At 37.5% G+C, this 20,866-nt stretch overlaps 1 protein-coding gene across 1 annotated transcript in view; it reads left to right on the top strand.

The window, feature by feature from the left end:
• The window catches only part of card11 (caspase recruitment domain family, member 11), a 92,667-nt gene continuing 71,801 nt past the window's right edge, over window positions 1-20,866 (top strand). The window contains 4 exon segments of the mRNA XM_028454504.1: window positions 1-158; window positions 12,296-12,508; window positions 18,307-18,444; window positions 19,736-19,912. Of these exon segments, the coding sequence (XP_028310305.1) occupies window positions 12,319-12,508; window positions 18,307-18,444; window positions 19,736-19,912 (505 nt within the window). The 5' untranslated portion in view covers window positions 1-158; window positions 12,296-12,318.

The following is a 20,866-nucleotide window of genomic DNA, read 5'->3' as shown; positions in this document are numbered from 1 at the left end:
CTATCTCAGTCACTGTCACTTTCACACAGCTCCCACTCACGCTTCAGTTTCTCTCCCTCGCTCGGACTATAATGGAGACAACTTGATCTTTTATGGATTAATACAAACAGTAGGTCCAGTTTCACACCTGTCTGACTTTTTTGGAGGTCAACTTTCAGGTAGGAAAAGCATTTCAACTGGTGATAATATAAATTGTGAACTTCTTTTTTTTTTTTTTTTTTAAAGTACTTTTTAAGTTGCCAGATCTGTCATTCTTACCGTGTTCTTGGCAGCTTGTCATAAGAAATAGTTCAGACCTCAAAACCAAACGCATTCCTTGGTTGATCATAAATGGGCTGATTTAGTTAAAAATTGAATCAATGCAGGTTATTGTTAATGTTTAGCTATGGCACATTGAGAAGTCCGGGGAATGTAGACCAGACATGGGCAACTGGTGGCTCGGGGGCCACATGCAGCCCCCCCAACAAAGTAAATACAATGTAAATGCAAAACAAAAGGAAAAATGCACAAATTTACTCCAAAGCCACACAAGATGACAACACACATACAAAAAAAAGTACAAAACGACTGCTCAAAATACATATAAATTACTCAAAAACACACAAAATGCCTCTAAAAATACACAAAAACACACAAGTTGACAACAAAATACACAAAATAGACTCCAAAATGCAGAACAACATATTAGAAAAATATGGAAAAATGTAAATAAAGTCTCCAAAACATGCAGAAATGACAACATAACTACTCCAAAAACACACAAAAAACAACTTAAATTATTCAAAACGAGAAGAAAAAGCCAGTGTTCTTTCCTGTATTGGTGCTCAGATTGATCACTGTTGTAAATGTTGGCATGAATCTTCACAATTACATTTTTGTGATCCCACTGTGATAGAAGTTGCCCATGTTTGGTCTCAACTGTCATCGCTGAGCCTTTATCATGCTTTGGATTCCTGCTGCAGGTGCACACGACAGAGAACAAGCTGGATGCTTGTTTGACTTCTTAGTCCAGTTGAGTAATTTAACGACACACAACGTGAGAGAAGTAGCAGGGTCTGACCATCTTTTGATGGAGCATCCTCGCTCCACAAACAAGAGACAGATGTTCCCATAGGTTTCAGCTGCTCAGGCACGCAATGAAGCAACAATCATATGTGAACAAGAGTTACTCAAAAAAACCTCCAAACGACAGCAAAAAATTAGATTTAAAAAATGTACATGACAGAAAAATACACCAAAAATTACAGAAAGATACACAAACATGATCAAAAACTCACAAAATGACTGAGAAACTCACAAAATGACAAAGAAACACACAAAACGACAGAAAAATACACAAAAGACTCGAAAAACACACAAAAATGGCAGAAAAATACACAAAAAGAAAACATATGCACAAAAATTACTCAAAAAAACAAACAAATGACAGCTCAAATGTAGACTCCAAATATGCACATGACAGAAAAATACACACAAAATTACAGAAAGACACACAAACGGACAAAAAAAAAAAAAAAAATACACAAACATGACTACAAAAACACACAAATAAATGAAAACAAAAATACATAAAAATGACATCAACAACAGTCATAATTAAAGAAAAATACTTAGGATGATAAAAATACAGAAAAATAACTCAACCTCCCTCCCAAAAAACCCCCAACGAAATTACACATGCCTAAAAAAACACAGAATGACAACAAAAAACAAAAAAGAAACCAAAATGAAAGAAAATGATATATAAAAAAACAACAACTGAAATATACAAAACCACAAAAATATATAATAACTAAAAATACAACAAACCTTGTTGTTCTGTCCTGTGTTAATGCTCTATTCTATATGCTTCTTTGGCCGCCGCTGTGATAAACGTTGTGTGGACATGATACTGGTAGTAGAGGATGGCTTTGACTTGTCCTGACATTCCCATTGAGTTAATCAGTGTCCATGAGTGGGTGAATTTATCTGATTGACTAAAATACTTTGTCACCGTTTTGATGGTGATAAAAAACAATTTAAAATAGGTCAGTTTGCATTTCACTATTTAAATGATAATGCTTATCAGTCATTCCTTCAACAGGCTTGGCCACAAATAAAGTTTGACTGAGAATGAGTTTGTCACCATTGTTACACGTTTTAAGATTAAAACCTGCCAAGTCACACATTGTGTTTTAATGATTAATGGAAGACTAAGCAGATATGTTTTGAAAGACGTACCTATATTTTAAAATTCTATACATTTTTAATAAAACAAGGTTACAGATTTAAATTCAGATTTGCAAACTTCAATAAAAGCTTTATACTGTAAGTTGAGTTGACTTTTAACCTTCTTCATATAAAACAAACCCTCCTTTATGGTTTGATGGTTTGAACAAACCTGGCACGCCACATGGCATCTCCAGTGAATTGCCTGTGAAAATACAAGCACGCGTTGTGGTTTGAAAGTTAAAAAAAGTAAGTTTGGTTCATTCATAAGATAAGATAAGACAAAACTTTAGCAGGCTCTGTAATAAAGAAAAAATAAAAGCATTAGAATGTACATAAAGCTGCATTTAATAACAATTCTGACAGATTTCTTTTGTGCTTAATGTTGAGGTGATTTTACCAAGATGAGATAATGTAGGTCAGCAATGTCAGAAGCCATATAATTACAATTGTAATCAATTGTACTCCCGTTACTGTAATTAAGTTACCTTTATGGGTACGTGAGTATAGTTCTAAATCAGTAATTTTACTTGTATGTTTTAAAAGAAGTAAAGCAATTTGTATCATTTCTCCACCCAACAGTTATTGAGTAAATGATCTAAAGTTAAACCACAGTAGTGTACTGATTTCAGGTCATCAGTTTATGAAGGCACATTGAATATAATGTTCTTAGTTGTGCCATTTCAGTCACTTTCTATGGTTCAGGTTGTGGTTTCTTCCTCTTTATTAAGTTTTTACCTACATTCGTCACGGCACTATTTTAGAGTTCATAAATGTATCTATACTTGGAGCCTGGGGATTGGTTTTTATTTTGAATTGAATTCATTGGTGTTATTTTATTTAAAAATAATTGTACATTTTGACAAACCTTTTATTTTATACAGATGCCTTGGTGGAAAATACATTAGGTTCCAGTTGTGCAGGATTTGGTTTCTTCCTTTTTAAGTTTTACATGAGATGTTTACTGTATGCAAGGGAACCATGGCAACGATTTATTACCAACAATAAACATGGGGAGTGAAAGTAACTTTTACTTTCAGTACTATTTATTTGAGCTACTTATTACTTGTACTTAAGTATTTTATTCATGACTTACTTAACAGTACTTCTGTCTGAGTAGGATATATCAGCAGATATGGCAAAGTATAGATGCTTGAATACAAATTGACTCTGATAAAAGTAAAAGTGTTGAAGTTGCTCCCTTACTTGAGTAACAGTGAAAAAAAAAATACATCTTACTAAATGTACTTAAGTAATGTTCCTTCAATAATAAGACAGGGTTTTTAAACCAGCAAATTCCAAATATTTTATTTTTCTAAGAACTTGTAGAAAACTGGTACATGGAAACAAATTAAATGTGTTAACCTTTATGAACACCTGGAGAATTTAGCACTCAGAAAAAAAGTAACAAAATATTTGTACTCACCTCTGTAAATAGTATTCTTTACACCTCTGAAAATCACTGCTAAACACCATTAAAGAAACATAAACAATTATTTAATATAGCCTCCATACTCTCCCAACAACATATATCTCATGACACGACAGCACATCTGTTGTTTGTGTTGGAAACACAGAAACATGGAGAAAATGACAACAACAACAACTCAGAACATCCTCAATGAGGAGCATGTACAAAGTCAATCCTTCCTTTTGTTCCATTTACTGTAGAAAGTACCAACAATGTTCTGACCTTAGCTTTGCTGAAGGTCTGGTAACTCAGGTGTTGGTCTCCATCTTTTAAAAGATGTTGTTTTTCCTCAAAAAAAGTTTCTCTATCATCTCTAGCCCTGTCATCCTGCCTGTAATTCACTAATGCACTGTGAACGTACATATAGAATAACACATAAAAATACGCTATGGGAACAGAGGCAGAGCAGCAACGTCCTTTTGGGACGGGGCGTGGCCTCCTCCTGCCTTACTCAGGGCAGGAGTGAGACTGTGCAGCGTCTGTGCCATTCCAGGAAATAGCAGTGTTGAGTCATTTGGGTTATGAAAAGCACAAAATGCTGACACTTTCAAATACATAGGTACTCTAGGCTATTGGAAATTGAAAAATAAATTGTAATTAACGAAAATAAATAATAAAATTATGAATTCACCCTTGGGAAGGCACTGCCTACCCTGCCTACCCTGACTGCACGTCACTAGCTATTGGTGTGGTGACGTCTTCGTCCTCATTAACAGTGACTGCTGAGGTAGCCATATCGATATCCGCCTCCAATCCATGCGCGAACATGAAGTTGTTCTTTTATTTAGTTGTTCTATTCTAATTTTGTAACAAGTAACGAGGTAGCAAAAACAAAAGTAATGGAGTAAAAGTACATCTTTTAAATCTAGTAGAGTAGAAGTGCTGATTAAAAAAAGAAAATCAAGTAAAATACAAATCATCAAAAAACCCACTAAAGGATTGTCAAGTCAAGTTAAGTCAACTTTATTTATATAGCACCTTTCATATACAAGACAATTCAAAGTGCTTTACGCAAAACAAACATCATAGTAGCGCTAGCACACCATCAAAATTAGTTACATTTGAAAAATGAGGAAGAATCAAAACATGTAAAACAATATCCATCAATAAAACAGGATAATATCAGATTAAATAGTGACTGTTTAATTAAAAGCAGTGTTGAATAAAAAGGTCTTTAACCTTAATTTAAAAGCGCTGAGTTTGCAGCTTTCTGTGAGTTTGTTCCACATAAAAACTAAATGCTGCTTCTCAGTCTCTTGGGGATACAGTTATGTAACTGTATGTGTCGTCTGCATAGTTATGATAGCTTATTCCATTGTTTTTCAGTATCTGGGTCAATGGGAGCATGTAAATATTGAAGAGTAGGGGGCCCAAAATAGAGTCCTGGGGAACTCCACATTCCATTTGTCTTGGCTCAGATTTATAATCGGCAATAGACACAAAGTAGTCCCTGTTTTTTAAAATATGACTCAAACCAGTTTAGTGCCGTGCCAGAGAGCCCCACCCCCCCCCCCCCCCCCCCCATTTTCCAGTTGGTCTTGTAATATGTTATGGTCTACTGTGTTGAATGCTTATCTGTGTTTAGGTGGATATCATTGAGGACCTTAACAAGAGCTGTCTCCGTGCTGTGGTTTGGACAAAAGCTTGATTGGAAAATGTCAAAATAGTTTTTTTGTGTCAGGAAGTTGTTTGATTGTTGGAAGACAGTCTTTTCAATGATTTTACTTAGGTTTGATATATGTAGTTTTTAGAAGTGGCTCAATGACTGCTGTGTTTAAGGCCTGTGGGAAGACACCTGAGAACAGAGACATCTATACTATAGTTCAAGGGACGTCTGTGGGGATGTGTGTGTGTGTGTGTGTGTGTGTGTGTGTGTGTGTGTGTGTGTGTAGCAAATATTTCCCCGACGCGGTGCGAGTTGGACCTGAAACTTGGTCAACGGGTTCCAAATACCCCAAATGTGTGTATCTGTTATTTTGGAGTAATTTGGTCATTTAAAAATGTTTATTTTAATTGTATTTCACTTCTGGACGGCCCCGAAATGAAACCTATTCAGCTTTTGACCTCAGGGTGTGAGGGGGCGCTAGAGCACCATCTATATCTATTTCACTGCACAGCTCAAGAGTAAGAGCAAGAGTCACGTGTGCGGACAGAGCCAATCACTGCGCACACAGCCAAGCAGCTGTAAACACACGATGGAGAAGAAGATAGTTTAGACCTAAACATGGAGCTCTGAATAGAACGTTTGAAACCGTCAGCCACTGGTGAGTCTTTTAGAGACACGTTTCCCAACTTTTCTCTATCTGGTAAACTGTAGATTATCTGTGGTGCCGTACATGGAAGCTAAGCTCTGACCACTCGGTTCAAAGGTAAACAATTTTTGTTTTTTAAAAAAGACAGCCGAATTGTAGATAATACTTTAATTTACTTACTCACTCATGTAGTTTGGAGCTTTACGTTTTGCTTTGTGCAGTTTTGTTACTTTTCTGATTTGTGCTACAATGTCTATGTAGTTTGGTTATCAGAGTCTCAAATATTTCACGGGAACACACACACGGTATTTATTTATTTGAAGGCTCGTTCACGGAGTCGGATGTAGACACACACGGCTGATGCGCGTGCACGGAGGAGATGGATGTAGACACACACACACACACACGGTAATTATAATAAAAATATACTAAATGAGTAAAATAAAACAAAAACTAAACAATATTTATACAAAAAATACACAAAATGATTCCAGAATCACTGCAATGGCAAGAAAAACAATAATTATACAAATAATGCACAAAAACACAACAGAAAGATACAAAAATACACATAATGACTCCAAAAAAACATACAATACAGAAAAATACACCAAACAAAAAAATATAAAAGTGAGTAAAAAAAACAAAACAACAAACACATTTATCATGCTCATATCCCATAGAATTAAACCAGGAACAATGCACCCACATTTTGCACCCGCAAATATAACCCTTATGCTCAGGCATAAATGCATACTTCCGACGGGCACTGTACTATTATTTATAATCTGCAGAAGGTCTGTGATCATGCATTTGGAGATGGTTTAAAAAACCCTGTTGGGAGAGTATCTAAGCAACAGGAAGTGGATTTCAGCTGGTGTAAAATGTCATCCAAGTTTTTATGTGTGATTGTGTAAAACACTGACATATTTCAATTGTACTCTGCACCAGGTAGATACAGTGATGGGGTTGTTAGCCTGTCAACAGTAGCAAACAAAGTATGTGCATTACTGTTGTTTTTAACAATGATGTCAGAGAAGAATGACTGCTTTACACTTTTCAGCTCCAAATTACAAATGCTTAGTCTCTCTTTATAGATTTCATTGTAACTATACATCTCTGGTCTGTAAGATAGAGCTATTTCATTTTCAGGAAGTAAAGTCCATCATATCGTTAGATATTTTGTGACAAGAATTTTGTAAAAGAAAAAGAAAAAAAGATAATAATAGAAATAAATAACACTTGCTATCCATAGAAGGAAGTTAATTCCTTAATTTCTGTCTGTTTTCTGTGTACCAAGTCAAATTCCTTGTACTGTCCTAAAAACTGTACTTGGCCAATAAAACATTTCTGATTCTGATTTCATGATCATGAAAAAGCCCTTCTGATAACATAAAGATATAGAGCTTATAGAACAGTCCAAACATTATGAAATCAGGCATCATCCACTGTGTTTAATTCACTTTATCCACATTTTACTTTTGGGTTTACATGTAAATGTGTGGTAGAGTGATCATTGTCATCTTTGTATGGCAAAGAATCACAAGAAATCCAAGTAAGAATGAAGTAAGAATGCTTCCATGTATCCTCCGTCTACACGACTCCACATCCCTGAAGATTAAAACAAACTTTGGAGTGGAAATTTCAACCTTTTTCATCTTTTTTAGAACAAATGGTCTATGAGTTCTACATCTTTATCTGTTAAAAAAATGCATCATCTTCAGTAGCTTTGTTTGTTTCATAGTGGTATAGTAAAGCCTACTTTACAAACAAGGCTTTGCAAAACGAAAAGAAATAAAAGCGTCATGGACTATGGTCTCAGGATTTTATTAAAATGTTTGTTCCTCTTCATGGAACAGTTTCCAGATGGATATGAAACTAACAGATGAGGTCACTGTTGGAGAATTCCAATCTTTGTTAAAGTTGCTATTTCTGAGAAACGTCTCAACGCCTCTGCAATCTACCAGAAGCCACGCCTCTACTTTTCTGCGCGTGCATTGCAAAACATAACAAGGTCACATTGGGTCACATTGATATAGATCTATGGGTTAGGTAAGAGCCAAAATCATATTTACCTGTTTGCTGTTGGGACGCGTGGCCTTGTTTACGTGCACAGTTCCACGTTCACTTTGATTGACAGTCTCCAAAACAGGAAGTCAAAGCCTATTGGCTGGGTGCACTCTGCAATCATTTTCATTTATATAGGGGTCTATAGGACGAAGGAGGGACTTATGTACATTAATGTATATGAATGACCACCAGCAGTAGACCATAGTAAAACTCCAGATATCAGCTTTGAAGCTGCACTACCTGATTTTTGAACCATGACAAAGGGGCGTGGCCGAATTCAAACTGTATATCCCACCCCCCACTCTGGTAATCCCTCCGTCTCCTCCTTTCACTGAACGTGCACTACCGGTAAAACACGTCACCACGCAAAAAGATTCACACAAAATGTAGAAAAAGTAACATTAGATGACCTGTCTAGAAGGAAAACAGCCACTTGTGAGTTAGTCCAAGACTGAAAACAAGTTTGCACCGTGCACGCGCTTCACTATGTATCACAGCAGCCAATGAGGAGGCTCCTTTGTGGGCTCAGGTCAACCCTCCTTTCTGTAAATCCTGTGATTGGAGCTGGAGGGGGGGGGCGGCCAACATTTTGTCTTCCAGTGTTTCATTAACTAAAATAATTCATTATAAAGCACAGACAGCACGCAGATGTACAATTTTTTCAGAAATTATTACTTTTACGATTTAGTATATGAGGCTAATAGGAATCTTTTTTTAAATTAAAGAAAATAAATTGAGTACCCCAGCTTTAAGGGAAAGAGCTAGTCTTGGATAATATGACTGTTTTTGCTGGTGTCTCCAGAACTTCTGGTTTTTGATGAACTGATGAATGTGTTTGTTGTTGTTGTAACTTTGTCAGCTGCTGCCGTGCCAGGTTCTTCTTGAAAAAGAGATTTCTAATCTCAGTGAGGCTTTTATTTGGTTAAATAAAGGATCTACAGTATATATAAAAGCTGTTTAAGGTCGAGTGAGGATGGCATGTGAGCACGTCTGAGAGGAACAGTCACTTGCAGGTCTTTGTAGTATTTTAGTCACCGCAGAGGAAACCAAAACCATGTGTGCAGAAAGTTTGTGTTCTAAAGCAGCAGCAAAGCTAACACATCATATGATTGCAAAGTGGGATTAGAAACAAATGAGTGATGCATCAAAAAAGAAAGTATTTTTTAGTGTCTGGTGTTTAATTTTTGAGAATAAAATCTTACAGGAGTTTAAGGGTCTGCATTAAGACACAAACATTTGTGTTTAGGCTTTGCTGATAACTCTACAACTTTGATCTTGCACTGAACTTTTTTTTTAATCCAGACTTTCATTCTGGGTTTATGATCGAAATGAGACTTTAATCAAACAGGATTTTACAATTCATGAAAGCTACATTTCTACGACGGCGTATTAGAGTCACATTAAAATAAAAAGAGATCTGAGCACTATGAGATTAATGTTGTAATATTTTGAGAATAAAGTCATAATTTTATGAGAATAAAGTCAGAATTTTATGAGAATAAAGTCATAATTTTATGAGAATAAAGTCAGAATTTTATGAGAATAAAGTCAGAATTTTACTAAAGTCTTAATTTTATTAGGTTAAAGTTGTACTATTTCAACATTAAAGTGGTAATATTTTGAGAATAGTCGTAATTTTATGAGAATAAAGCTATATCTTAAAGGTACTGTAAAAGCTATATCTTAAAAATGGACGCAGCTAACACTGATATCCCTGAAGTTGACCACTTGCAGCCACTTCCTCCTCCACTAAAGGCCATTTGCTTCAAATCAGTCTGGTTGTTTTGTCGAAACAAATGCAAAGTCACTTTGAAGGCTCAGTAATTGACCATGGTGGAAACCTAAAGAGAAATATAATCTCACTAAATGTTCCACATTCTCTATAACGCACCAATGACCGCAATACAGACAAAATCATGATTGTATTTCAATTTCATTCTCAAAAAAATACAAAATACTGCAACTTTAATCATGAAATATTATGGCTTTAATCTTATAAAATTAAGTTTATTCGCAATAGATTACAACTTTAATCTCATAGTGCCCACATTTTATTTTTTATTTTATTTTATAATTAGCCTTTTCACACTCTCTGAAATCTCGCTCTGGTTCATTCTCGCTCATGATAAACCGGCCATGGCCAACAGCGAGTCTGACAGAGATTCAGATCATTTTTCCCATTGGAGCATTGATTCCTTGAAAGATTTTTTGCTGAAACGTGGTATCAATCTCCAAGGTTGAAATGCGGAGTTAGCCCCTAAAGCTAATGCTGCTAAAGCTAATGCTGCTAAAGCTAATGCTGCACACAAACTGAGAATTCAGGTTTTTTCTGACTTTTCAAACAGTGATCAATCAGCTGATCAGTGCTGTTTCACTTATCAGCCTGTTTAGTGTCCATCTTGTGCACTTCCTTTAAATTTGTAAATTGAATTAAAATAATAGCTTAATAAAAACTAATCATAGACCTGGTTAGTGAATGGTGGATCTTGTAAATTTACCTTTTCAAAGCAAGAACTCATAATGTCCTTTTCACACTTGAAAATCTTATTATCATTAAACATTTTATTTATAAGCGCTTACATAACAATCATAAGTTAAAAGCTTGAGAGACGGAGTATCGAAGCAAGCGAGGTCTATTGCTTTAATACTGCTTCTCCATTGTGTTACAAAAGTGCTCAGATATGAGCATCATTCCCGGATAGAGTCTGAATTCTGGGGACGCAGGTAGTCTGTGTTTTTGTCCACCCGTGGTCACCTGTGTGGAAACAAGAAAACTGTCCTTGCTTAGATACTACTGCTGAGCTGCTCCCATCAGTTTTTAAAAGTGTTCGGATCGGTCGAAAGTGGCATCAGCAAAAAACCCTGTTCCCTTGAATCTGAATATGTGTAATATTAATAATATAAACACTATTAAAACACTAAAGATCTCTGGAATAACATTACAAACACTGTTAAGTTGGACATATCAACAGAGTGAACAAGCTTGTTGACGTTTTTATCCCACCGACCTTTGACCCCCCCCCCCCCCACCCCCCCCATGCGCAGTTCCAGTGTGAAAAGACTTATATGCTGTTGTACATTTCTAATTATGTAAAGAACATTGATTTGATTTTAAAATAGAGGAGGAGTCAGAAGGAGAGTGGTGATGACTGAGATGATGAAGATGATGAAGACATTCTGTCAGATAACTTTAAAGTGTTCTCTATCAGTAACTTGTAAGTGCTTCAAAAAGCCTTCATTACCTTTTTTTTTCAGATATTTGTACGTTTAGTTTTCAGGTGTTTCCTATGTTCTGTACAATCAGCAGAGTGAGATAGAGCAAATGACACACGGCTACATACAATCCATCTCTTGTATTTACTAGAGCTCTGAGCTGATAAAGAGTAAATATGAACCCTTCAAGCAAAAAAAAAATACAAACGACTGCCCTGACTACACAAAACTACAAGTAAGAGCATATGTAGAGAAGAGGAAGAGGCGCTTAAAAAGAAGGAAGCAGGAACAAGCTTTCTCGGTAATGAGAGAAGAGGAAATGTCTGTGTGCTGTGGTTACTGATAGTCTGTGTGTGTGTGTGTGTTCATCTGAGGAGTGTGACTTTTTGTGTTGACCTGAAACTCTTTCACACTTCAATAAAACTCTGCACTCCCATGATGCACGCTTTGCCAAATGTGTGAGTGTGTGTGCATGTGTGTGTGCAGGGAGCTGTATTCATGTGTGTGTTTATGTGTGTTTTACAAGAGTTTTAACATCAGGTAGGCCTGATTTGAGTAACGGTTGGCTGCAGGTTACAAAGCAAAGACTGTAAGGAACAGGCAACATTTTGACATCATGCAAATGTTGGTGTGTGTGTGTGTGTGTGTGTGTGTGTGTGTGTGAGAGAGAGAGGAAGTGAAGCCGTACTAACAGGAAGTTAACAAGACTAATACAGTAAAACAGGAAACACTCCAGGTTGAAGTTGACAAAACTGGTGGTTTCTAGTGGTATTGCACAAGTTACAAAAAGTTACAGATCACATTCCAGAATGGATTACGCACACAAGTCTTTGATTACAAATTCTAATTCTACACACACGGATTGAAACACACACATGGATCAAGGTACACATACACAGATTGTATTGCGTACACACAAATAATTTTATTACAATAATGACCCCATAAAAGTCAGACACGTTTGTCTTTGCATTTGTCCTGCTGTATTTTATGAAGCCTCTGTGTGTCTCTGCTGAAAGTGCAATACATTATATTACATAAGGCCCATGAGTATAAAAGCACTCTCCCACTGTATCCTCAGGAACTCTTCTGTGCCTCTCCGAGATGGAGAATGGGACGTCCGATGATGTGGAGATACTTTGGGAGCAGGTGGAGTGTAAGCGCTACAACCTGTGTCGAATCATCTCCCCATCGAAACTCACGCCTTACCTGCGTCAGTGCAAAGTCCTGGATGAACAGGACGAAGATGAGATTCTCAACTCCATGCTGCTGGTCACCAGGGCAAACCGCACAAGTAAGGAGATTCAAGACTGTGCATGGATTTTTTTTAAAAAAAAGAGCCCCAAACTCAGGGAGCAGCTAAACCTGTGAGCACACACTGGTTAAAGCTGCAGTATGTAGAAACATAAGATGCTACACGCTCCCCCTCCCCTCCTGAACAAAACTTACTGGTCTTCTTGTGAAGGCTTGCGTGCACATGCACGCTGTGGAGCTCTTTGCTTCTCTATAGAAACTAGTGACAAATGTAAGGACTTTATCTGGTGTTATTGGAGAGCATTCTGATGTTTTAGAGACATGAAAGCACGTATCACTCACTGCTGTGAGGACAGTAACTAGATGCTCTTCCTCCGCTCCTCCGCCTCCTGATCCCAGCTGATCAGAGCAGACAGACAGACAGACACTACACATCCACACTGCAAATGAATTGCGTCTGTTTTCTTCACCTTGGATAATGTTTCTCTTATGTTTACAAGCAATTTATCCCGTCTGTTATCACTCTCTCTCTTACTCTGATTCAGTATGTGGGGCAGACTGTGCACGGACTGGCAGTGGATCGCGCGCAGCCCGCCGCACATACCGAGTAAGAGGAACCTCCGCAGAGTCCGTTCTTTCCAAACACGTTTTTTCCCTTTATTCTGTTGCTTCTCCACTTCGGTCTTCCTTTTTCCTCTTGCTTTGTCGCGTAACCGCTGTGCCAAAAGAGAGACTTCTGCTGGAATATCTGTTATCACACTTTCCCTACTCTCAGATCATGAACGTGCATAGACTTTTGACAAGCAGCTCATGGATTGCTCTGTTGGTAGAAAGATCTCTGATTGGCTGAAGTCCAGCATCATGTTCCTGTATTTCTAAAGCTCATTTACAAAGCCAGGAGAGGGAGAAGAGATTCACTGTCCACTCAGAACACTTTGGATTACATTATACAATACAATATAATAAGATGATTATGGATTTTTGACCAAATGATGCCCAAAAAAACTTACATACTGCAGCTTTAAGAAGGCACTGAAATGTACAAACTTCCTCATCAAGGGCCTCAACTCTCAAGACATTTGTATTTATTTGATTCGGGAAGTCGAGCTCACGTCACTGATGAATTCAGTGAAGTGCCGTGACCACTAGGGTTGGGTAGGCACGTTGCAAATGGAGACCACCAATGACAATTTCATATGTTTCTGGTGGCAAGTGTTAATTCAATTCAATTCAACTTTATTTGTATAAAGCAATTTCCAACAAAGTCATCTCAATGTGCTTATCAAAATATAAAATTCATAATAAGAAAGAAAAAACCCAACAAGATCCACATGAACAAGTATTTTTTATCTAAAAAAATCAACATCATAAACACCATTAAAGAAACATAAACAGTTATTTAATATAGCCTCCATACTCTCCAACAACATATATCTCATGACACGACAGCATATCTGTTGTTTGTGTTGGAAACACAGAAACATGGAGAAAATGACAACAACAACAACTCAGAACATCCTCAGTGAGGAGCATCCACAAAGTCAATCCTTCCTTTTGTTCCATTCACTGCAGAAAGTACCAACAATGTTCTGACCTTACCTTTGCTGAAGGTCTGGTAGCTCAGGTGTTGGTCTCCATCTTTTAAAAGCTGTTGTTTTTCCTTAAAAAAAAAGTTTCTCTATCATCTCTAGCGCTGTCATCCTGACTGTAGTGTTATCCCGCCCACTAGCTAGAGAACGTAGCAGCAGCGGTCACGTGATATCAATTCACTAATGCACTGTGAACTTACGTATAGCATTTAGCATAGCAAGGCTACGTCCAAAGACAGCTCTCTACGCTGCCTTTGGACGTAAATGTTTGTCATCTTGGGGACCTGACTGAGCATGTGCAAACACATAAAAACACGCTATGGGAACAGAGGCAGAGCAGCAACATGCTTTTTGGAGGGGGCGTGGCCTCCTCCTGCCTTACAGTGGAGTGTGTGCAGCCGTACCAGGAAATAGCGCTGTTTAGTAATTTGGGTTATGAAACGCACAAAATGCTGACACTTTCAAACTTATAGGTACTGTAAATGCAAAAATAAATAATTTATAATTATCTTATAATTAAAACAAATAATCAAAATATAAATTCACCCTTGGGTAGGCACTGCCTACCTTGCCTACCCTGACTGCACGTCACTGGTAAAAAGCCATTCAACCATTTATAATTTCATTGTGGAGCTAGGATTCATCAACTGTGTTCAGGATTTAATGGGCGGGTCAGAAATCATAGCCACGTGCATGGTGAAATCTCTTCTGTTACAATGGGAGTCAACACATTGTTATAACCCAAACAAATATGGCGACTGGCGTTTCTAGGCAGAAACGTCACTACTTACCCAGATGCCTGACTTCCCTAATGGACTCAGTTAAAATGAGCCATGTGGGAAAGAGTTAGCATGTTAGCATCTTAAATTGTAGTCTAGACGTTCAAAGAGGCTGTAATTGCAAGTCAAGCAAACAGTATAAAATACATACAGTACTTTTCTGCCCATTTGCTGTTTAAATATCTGTTATTTTTAATTGTAAAGAGGGACATTTGAATTGATTATACAGTATTGTACGTTTGTTGTGATAATGGGATAAATTGTTTACAGCCCCGCCCACTGACAGAGAGGCGGTTCTGTCTCAGTTGGCTTTAAAAGGGCGTTACAGGAGGCTTCAGGAGCTGTACCTGTCCCACTGGCCCCCAATTCAAGAGCCACGCAAGAGTGTTTTTCTGCTGTTTGACCAAAATATATAATATTTATATGTTCTTCCTCATGATACTATGGTTTCTTCCACAACTACCACAAATATTTATTTGACTGTCAACCTTGTCAACTGCTAGTTCTTCTAATACCTAGGATCCTTAAGTGGGGTACACAAGTTGTCATGGGGGTACGTGAATAGAAAAACAGCGTGACAACATGGGAAACTAGAATATTAATCAATCAGCAGTCAGGAGCCGCCATAGCCTGGAATTCACCCTAATATCCTTGTATCATTCAATTTTAATACAGGCGCTTAGTCTGGAAGTGCTCACAAGGCGTTTCAGTTCTGGGGCCTTAGCGGAGCAAGACAAACACACGCAGAGTAACCAATCAAATGAAAAGTGGCAACAAGCGATGATCTTTTTCCATAAATGGAGCTGTCAGCGGAAAATGACGTGTAGTGAGGTACAGACTTACGGTTTTAAAGCATCTTCTTGTGTTTCAACGACATATCCAGGGCTTTTAAATCAGAGCAGAACGCAACTCTGAATGTCTTCTCCGTGGTGGGTGCCATGTTTGTTTTGACACTGGCGCAGGAGATATGACGTAATTTCTCTACGTCTCTGATTGGATCGGTTTCTTTTAGCTGAGGAAGTGAGCAGAAATGGCTGCATTACCACACCCACTTTCTATATCGCCAGGATAGAGCCTCCATGCATTGCCTCAGATGACATTAAAACTGCCCTCTAGTGGGGAGTAAATGTATTACCTGCACTTACATAGACATATATGAATCTCATTGATTGATTTATACCTGTGACTGAATGTAGCTCATTCCATGCGCAACTAACTGATGAAAATTAATAAGATAAATGTCCTTCCACGTGGACTGATACCACTAGTCAGCCCACAGTTTAAGCAACACCTGCCAGCAACATATTCCAGGTGTACGGTGGACCAAGATGCTAGCAGCGCTACATGTAAACAGCAGAGCTGCTAGTAAGTAAGTAAGTAAACTTTATTTACAGAGCATATGAACATAAGGAGAGGTGAGGGGAAAAGGCAGGTTTTGAACTGAATTCACTATTGGAAAGTAAAATAAAAAACTAAAAAAAAACCTCTCGGCATACATGCATTAAGCAAAAACAGTCAGATTTCTATACATCCATGGTGAGATTGGGATACAACCTTGAGCTGGCGTATCAGGGGAGGTCAATTGGTGATAACGGTTTGTTTATGTTTCAGGCTAACACTCTTTCAGTAGTCTCACAGTAAATCCAATAGTGTGGATTTACGACAGTTTAGACCGTCGTGAGACAGGTTAGTTTTACCCTACTGATGATGTGTTGTTGCAATAGTAATTCTGCTATTAGTCTGCATATAAGCCGGCCCAGCCTATACGTAGACTAAGCGACTGCTTAGGGCCCCTGAGCCACTAGAGGGCCCCCAACCTGGCAACCCCACTTGCATGTTACTGGTACTGCTGTGCATTGCACCCATCAAAACTGGAATCGCCTTCTACTCTTAAACATGTTCATAAATGATTCCATACCACTTTAGCACCAAAAGAATATCTGTAATATTACTTGAATATCTGTAAAAGTCATGTTTTTCTATTAGCTCTGTGTGCTAGCATAGCATCTCTTCTTCACTGCTAGAGTAGCTGCATGCCAACCAACCACTGAGTTACCAGCGCACCCTGCTGGTCGAAACAAATATCTGATGTAAATACAGTACACTGACTAAAATGGAAAATCTATTATGAAATAACTAATAGCTTTCACGTTTTTCGTGTTGTAGGCTGTCAATCACTGAAGCTTCTGAGTTTCCTGATTTTACCCCTTGGCCATGTGGACATAATAGTCATAATTTCAAAATTCCTGTCAACTAACATTTTCTTTTTTTTACAAAAACACGGTGGGCCACCAGTGGGCTTCTGTACCACCACTGCTGTTTGACTGTGTATGCACAAAACAGACATTGTGTTTGTTAATTGACTCAGGTGTGTTTGGTCTGCAGTGAGATTGAAATATTTCAGTTAACTTTTTGTTCAATACTTACATTTAGAGTGTTTCCCTGTGTTCTCTGTTTGCTTTACTTGAATGTTGATCTGCCCTCCATCCAAGACTTATACCTGTCCAGGGTCAGGAAACGGGCAGGTAGCATCACTGCAGACCCCTCCCACCCTGCACACAATCTGTTTAAACTCCTCCCCTCTGGCAGATGCTACAGATCACTGTACGCCATAAAAACAGTTTCTTCCCCCAGGCTGTCACTGTGATCAACACTAAACAGTCATAGAGAGTCAGACCTGTTTCTGTGAAATAACCTGGAACTAAACATAACAACCCTGGATCAACCTGTCACTGAGAATGTTCATGTACATAAACATATAATATTTAATATAAATGTTCACCTGCACTACCCATCAATGCACTACTGCACTATTATTATTATTATTATTATTATTATTATTATTATTATTATCTTGTTATTGTTATCTTGTTATTTTATTTAGTTTTGCACATATTAGTCTAACTACTGTTTATATTTATGTTTACATTTTGTATTTTTTTTACTAGTTGATTGTTATTATTTAATGTTTACACTATTAGAGAGAACACAGTTCACCAAGACAAATTCCTCATGTATAACATACATTACTTGGTCAATAAAGTTGATTCTGATTCTGATTTAAATGCACTACTATTTTACTTGACTTTTGACATGTAATGATTGTATGTTACAAATTATAAAAGCAGGAATAGCATAATTTATTTGTTTTTTTCAGTTTAAATAGAGGTTTGGAACCATCTGGTGTAAGTTTCAATCAACAGGAATGACAAATAAAATATGTTTTTGTTTTACCAAAAAATTTTTACGCGAGCCGCACACTATGGGCCCCATATACTGATAAGACTGTGTAGGAATTTATATTATGGTACAGCTGCGTAGAATAAAGTCTTTGTAGACCTACTTGTGTGTTTGTGTGTGTGTTATTGCTTTTCTTTGTGATAGTACTTGCGTTTTTAAATAAGTTCTTTGTTTTTATGGCAGACTGTGTTATAGCAAGTTTGTGAATAAAATGTGTTTTTCTTGATCAGGTCGTCTACTCGACATCGTCCAAACTAAAGGAGAACGAGGATATGTGGCCTTTCTGGAGAGTCTGGAGTTTTATTACCCTGACCTGTACAAGCTGGTCACTGGGAAAGAGCCGACTCGTCGCTTCTCCACCATCGTAGGTGAGACTGGCTCAGGCTATCTCAGGGGTTCCCAACCTTTATTCAGGTCGTGACCCCATTTTTTCATATCACAAATTACAAGTGACCCCAGAGACAATTGTTGTTGTAGTGTGTTACAAATACAGAGAATACAGGAATAGTACACAAAGTGACAAGTACTGGTAAGTCACCTGACTTGCACACAGGAGGTGCCCGTTTCGAGTCTCTGCTGGGGAAAATGAGCAGTATACCATCTGCCAGTGTTGGTCCTTGGGCAAGACCCTTCACGCTACTGCCTACCTCATACAATGATGAGAGACAATGAAATGAATGAATGAAAAAGAAGAATGTAAACATTTTAGGGGACTCCATTTTAATTCCAAGTGACCCCACCTGTGGTCACAACCCCAAGGTGTGTGTCACAACCCTGGCCTATCCTTACGTGTGACAGGAAAATTTTGTCCTACATTTATTTTTAGCACTTTCATTTTTTCTCCTAACCTCTCAACGTTTTGAAATAGTCAAAATGGCCTGAAAAGATATCCATTTAACGTAGGTCAGGACCATTTAAATCAGGCATAGGAAACTAGCGGCCCGGGGGCCACATTTGGCCCTCGGTCTAATTTTGTGTGGCCACCAAATTAAAATGACCAAAAAAATACACAAAACGAGCAGGAATACATTTTTTTTTAAAAACAAAGGATTACAACATTAAATACAGTAAAAGACAAGAGAAAAACACAGAAAATACTCAAAAAACACACAAAACTACTACAAAAATCAACAAGACAACAACAGCAATACACAAAATTATAGAAAATGACAACAAACGTACACCAAAAGACAAGAAAAACATGAAAAATGACTCTGCGAAACCCACAGCACTAACAAAAAAGGAAAACAACAACATAAATACACAAAATTTACTCCAAAAAATAAAAAATGACAGCACAAATACACAATATGAGTCCAAAAAACATATATTTTACAAGTGAAATACACAAAAGGACTACAGAAATGCACAAAAAGCCTTACAACGAGAAAGACAACAAACATACACAGAATGACAGAAAAACACACAAAATTACTATAAAAACTTTCTTTTTTCCTGTATTAATGCTCAGATCACTCATTATTCCTAATGCTGACATGAATGTTGATCATGTGACCCTCTGATCAAACAAACACATTTTTGTGGCCCTGCTTTTAAAGAAAAGCTTTTTAATCAACAATCAATCAACAATCACTCTTTGGTTACTTCAGGGACATGCGATTATTGTGGTTCAATTTGCTTTTTGTGACCTCATTCTAGTGGAGGAGGGTCACGAGGGTCTGACTCAGTTCCTGATGAATGAAGTGATGAAGCTGCAGCAACAATCTAAAGTCAAAGCCCTGGAGCAGGCCGAGCTGAGCAGGAAGAACTGCACCCTGGAAGACAACCAGAAGAAGCTGCGTCTGGCCAACCAGGAGCTTCAGGCCTTCCAACAGAGTAAAATCAGCTCTTTCTCTAAATGTGAACCTTCAAAACAGTTTCAACCCAGTCATAACACCAAAGGGCTGACGTATTTATATCTGGTCTTTTGTCATTCTGAAACAGAAACTAAGTTTGTCACAGGGTTGTTTAGGTTTGTTCACAATATGACACAGATTTAGGAGGTTGCAGTAAAATATAAACTATTATCACCTGAATTATGCACATTGAACATCTAATTTATAAAGAGATGCATTGAAAATTCAGAGTTTTACTGGATAAAATCATCAAGATTTGAGGAGTTTTCAAATTGAAATTACTCACTGGTGACGTTTACCTACAATGCAAATATTCCCTTTACCTCATTTACAGTAAGTAAGTAAGTAAACTTTAATTATAGAGCGCTTTTCACAGAGTGCTTCACACAAATGTCAGTATCATCCCATCGAAAGAGAACATTGAAGAACAGTAACAAATAACATGGGAGACAAGAACGGGAGAACTGTGGGTCGCTGAGGGATTAACAGCCACCACCGGAATTATTTGTGGTAATGTTGTTGCCATTCAATGGTTTACTTATGGATGTAATTCACAATGGATTCACCAAGCATTAGTGCACTGAGGAAAGAAGTCAGTGAGATCAGTGGTTCTCAAACTTTTTTAGCTCAAGTACCCCTTTCTCTTCTTTCTAAATGCAAGTACCCCCTGCTCAGAATACATAACTAAAATAAAATAAACATCTACAGATCATAATGATTGAATGAAGGAGTGATAAACATAATTTTAAGAATCTCATTTTGTAAATAAGTGGAAAGAATCAGTATATAATGCAGTGGTTCACAACCTGTTTTGGGTCGTGACCCCATTTAATTTCTGTTGACCGCAAAGACATTTTTTTCTAGAATTGGTTTTTGATCATGTTTGAGCTCAGATGTTATTAGTATTTAGTTTTTTTTTTACTGCATTTTAGTT

The sequence above is a fragment of the Gouania willdenowi genome, chromosome 8, assembly GCF_900634775.1.
Source record: "Gouania willdenowi chromosome 8, fGouWil2.1, whole genome shotgun sequence".
NCBI lineage: Eukaryota > Metazoa > Chordata > Actinopteri > Blenniiformes > Gobiesocidae > Gouania > Gouania willdenowi.
The sequence above is the reverse complement of the archived record's forward strand: the minus strand, read 5'-3'. Positions and strand labels throughout refer to the sequence as shown.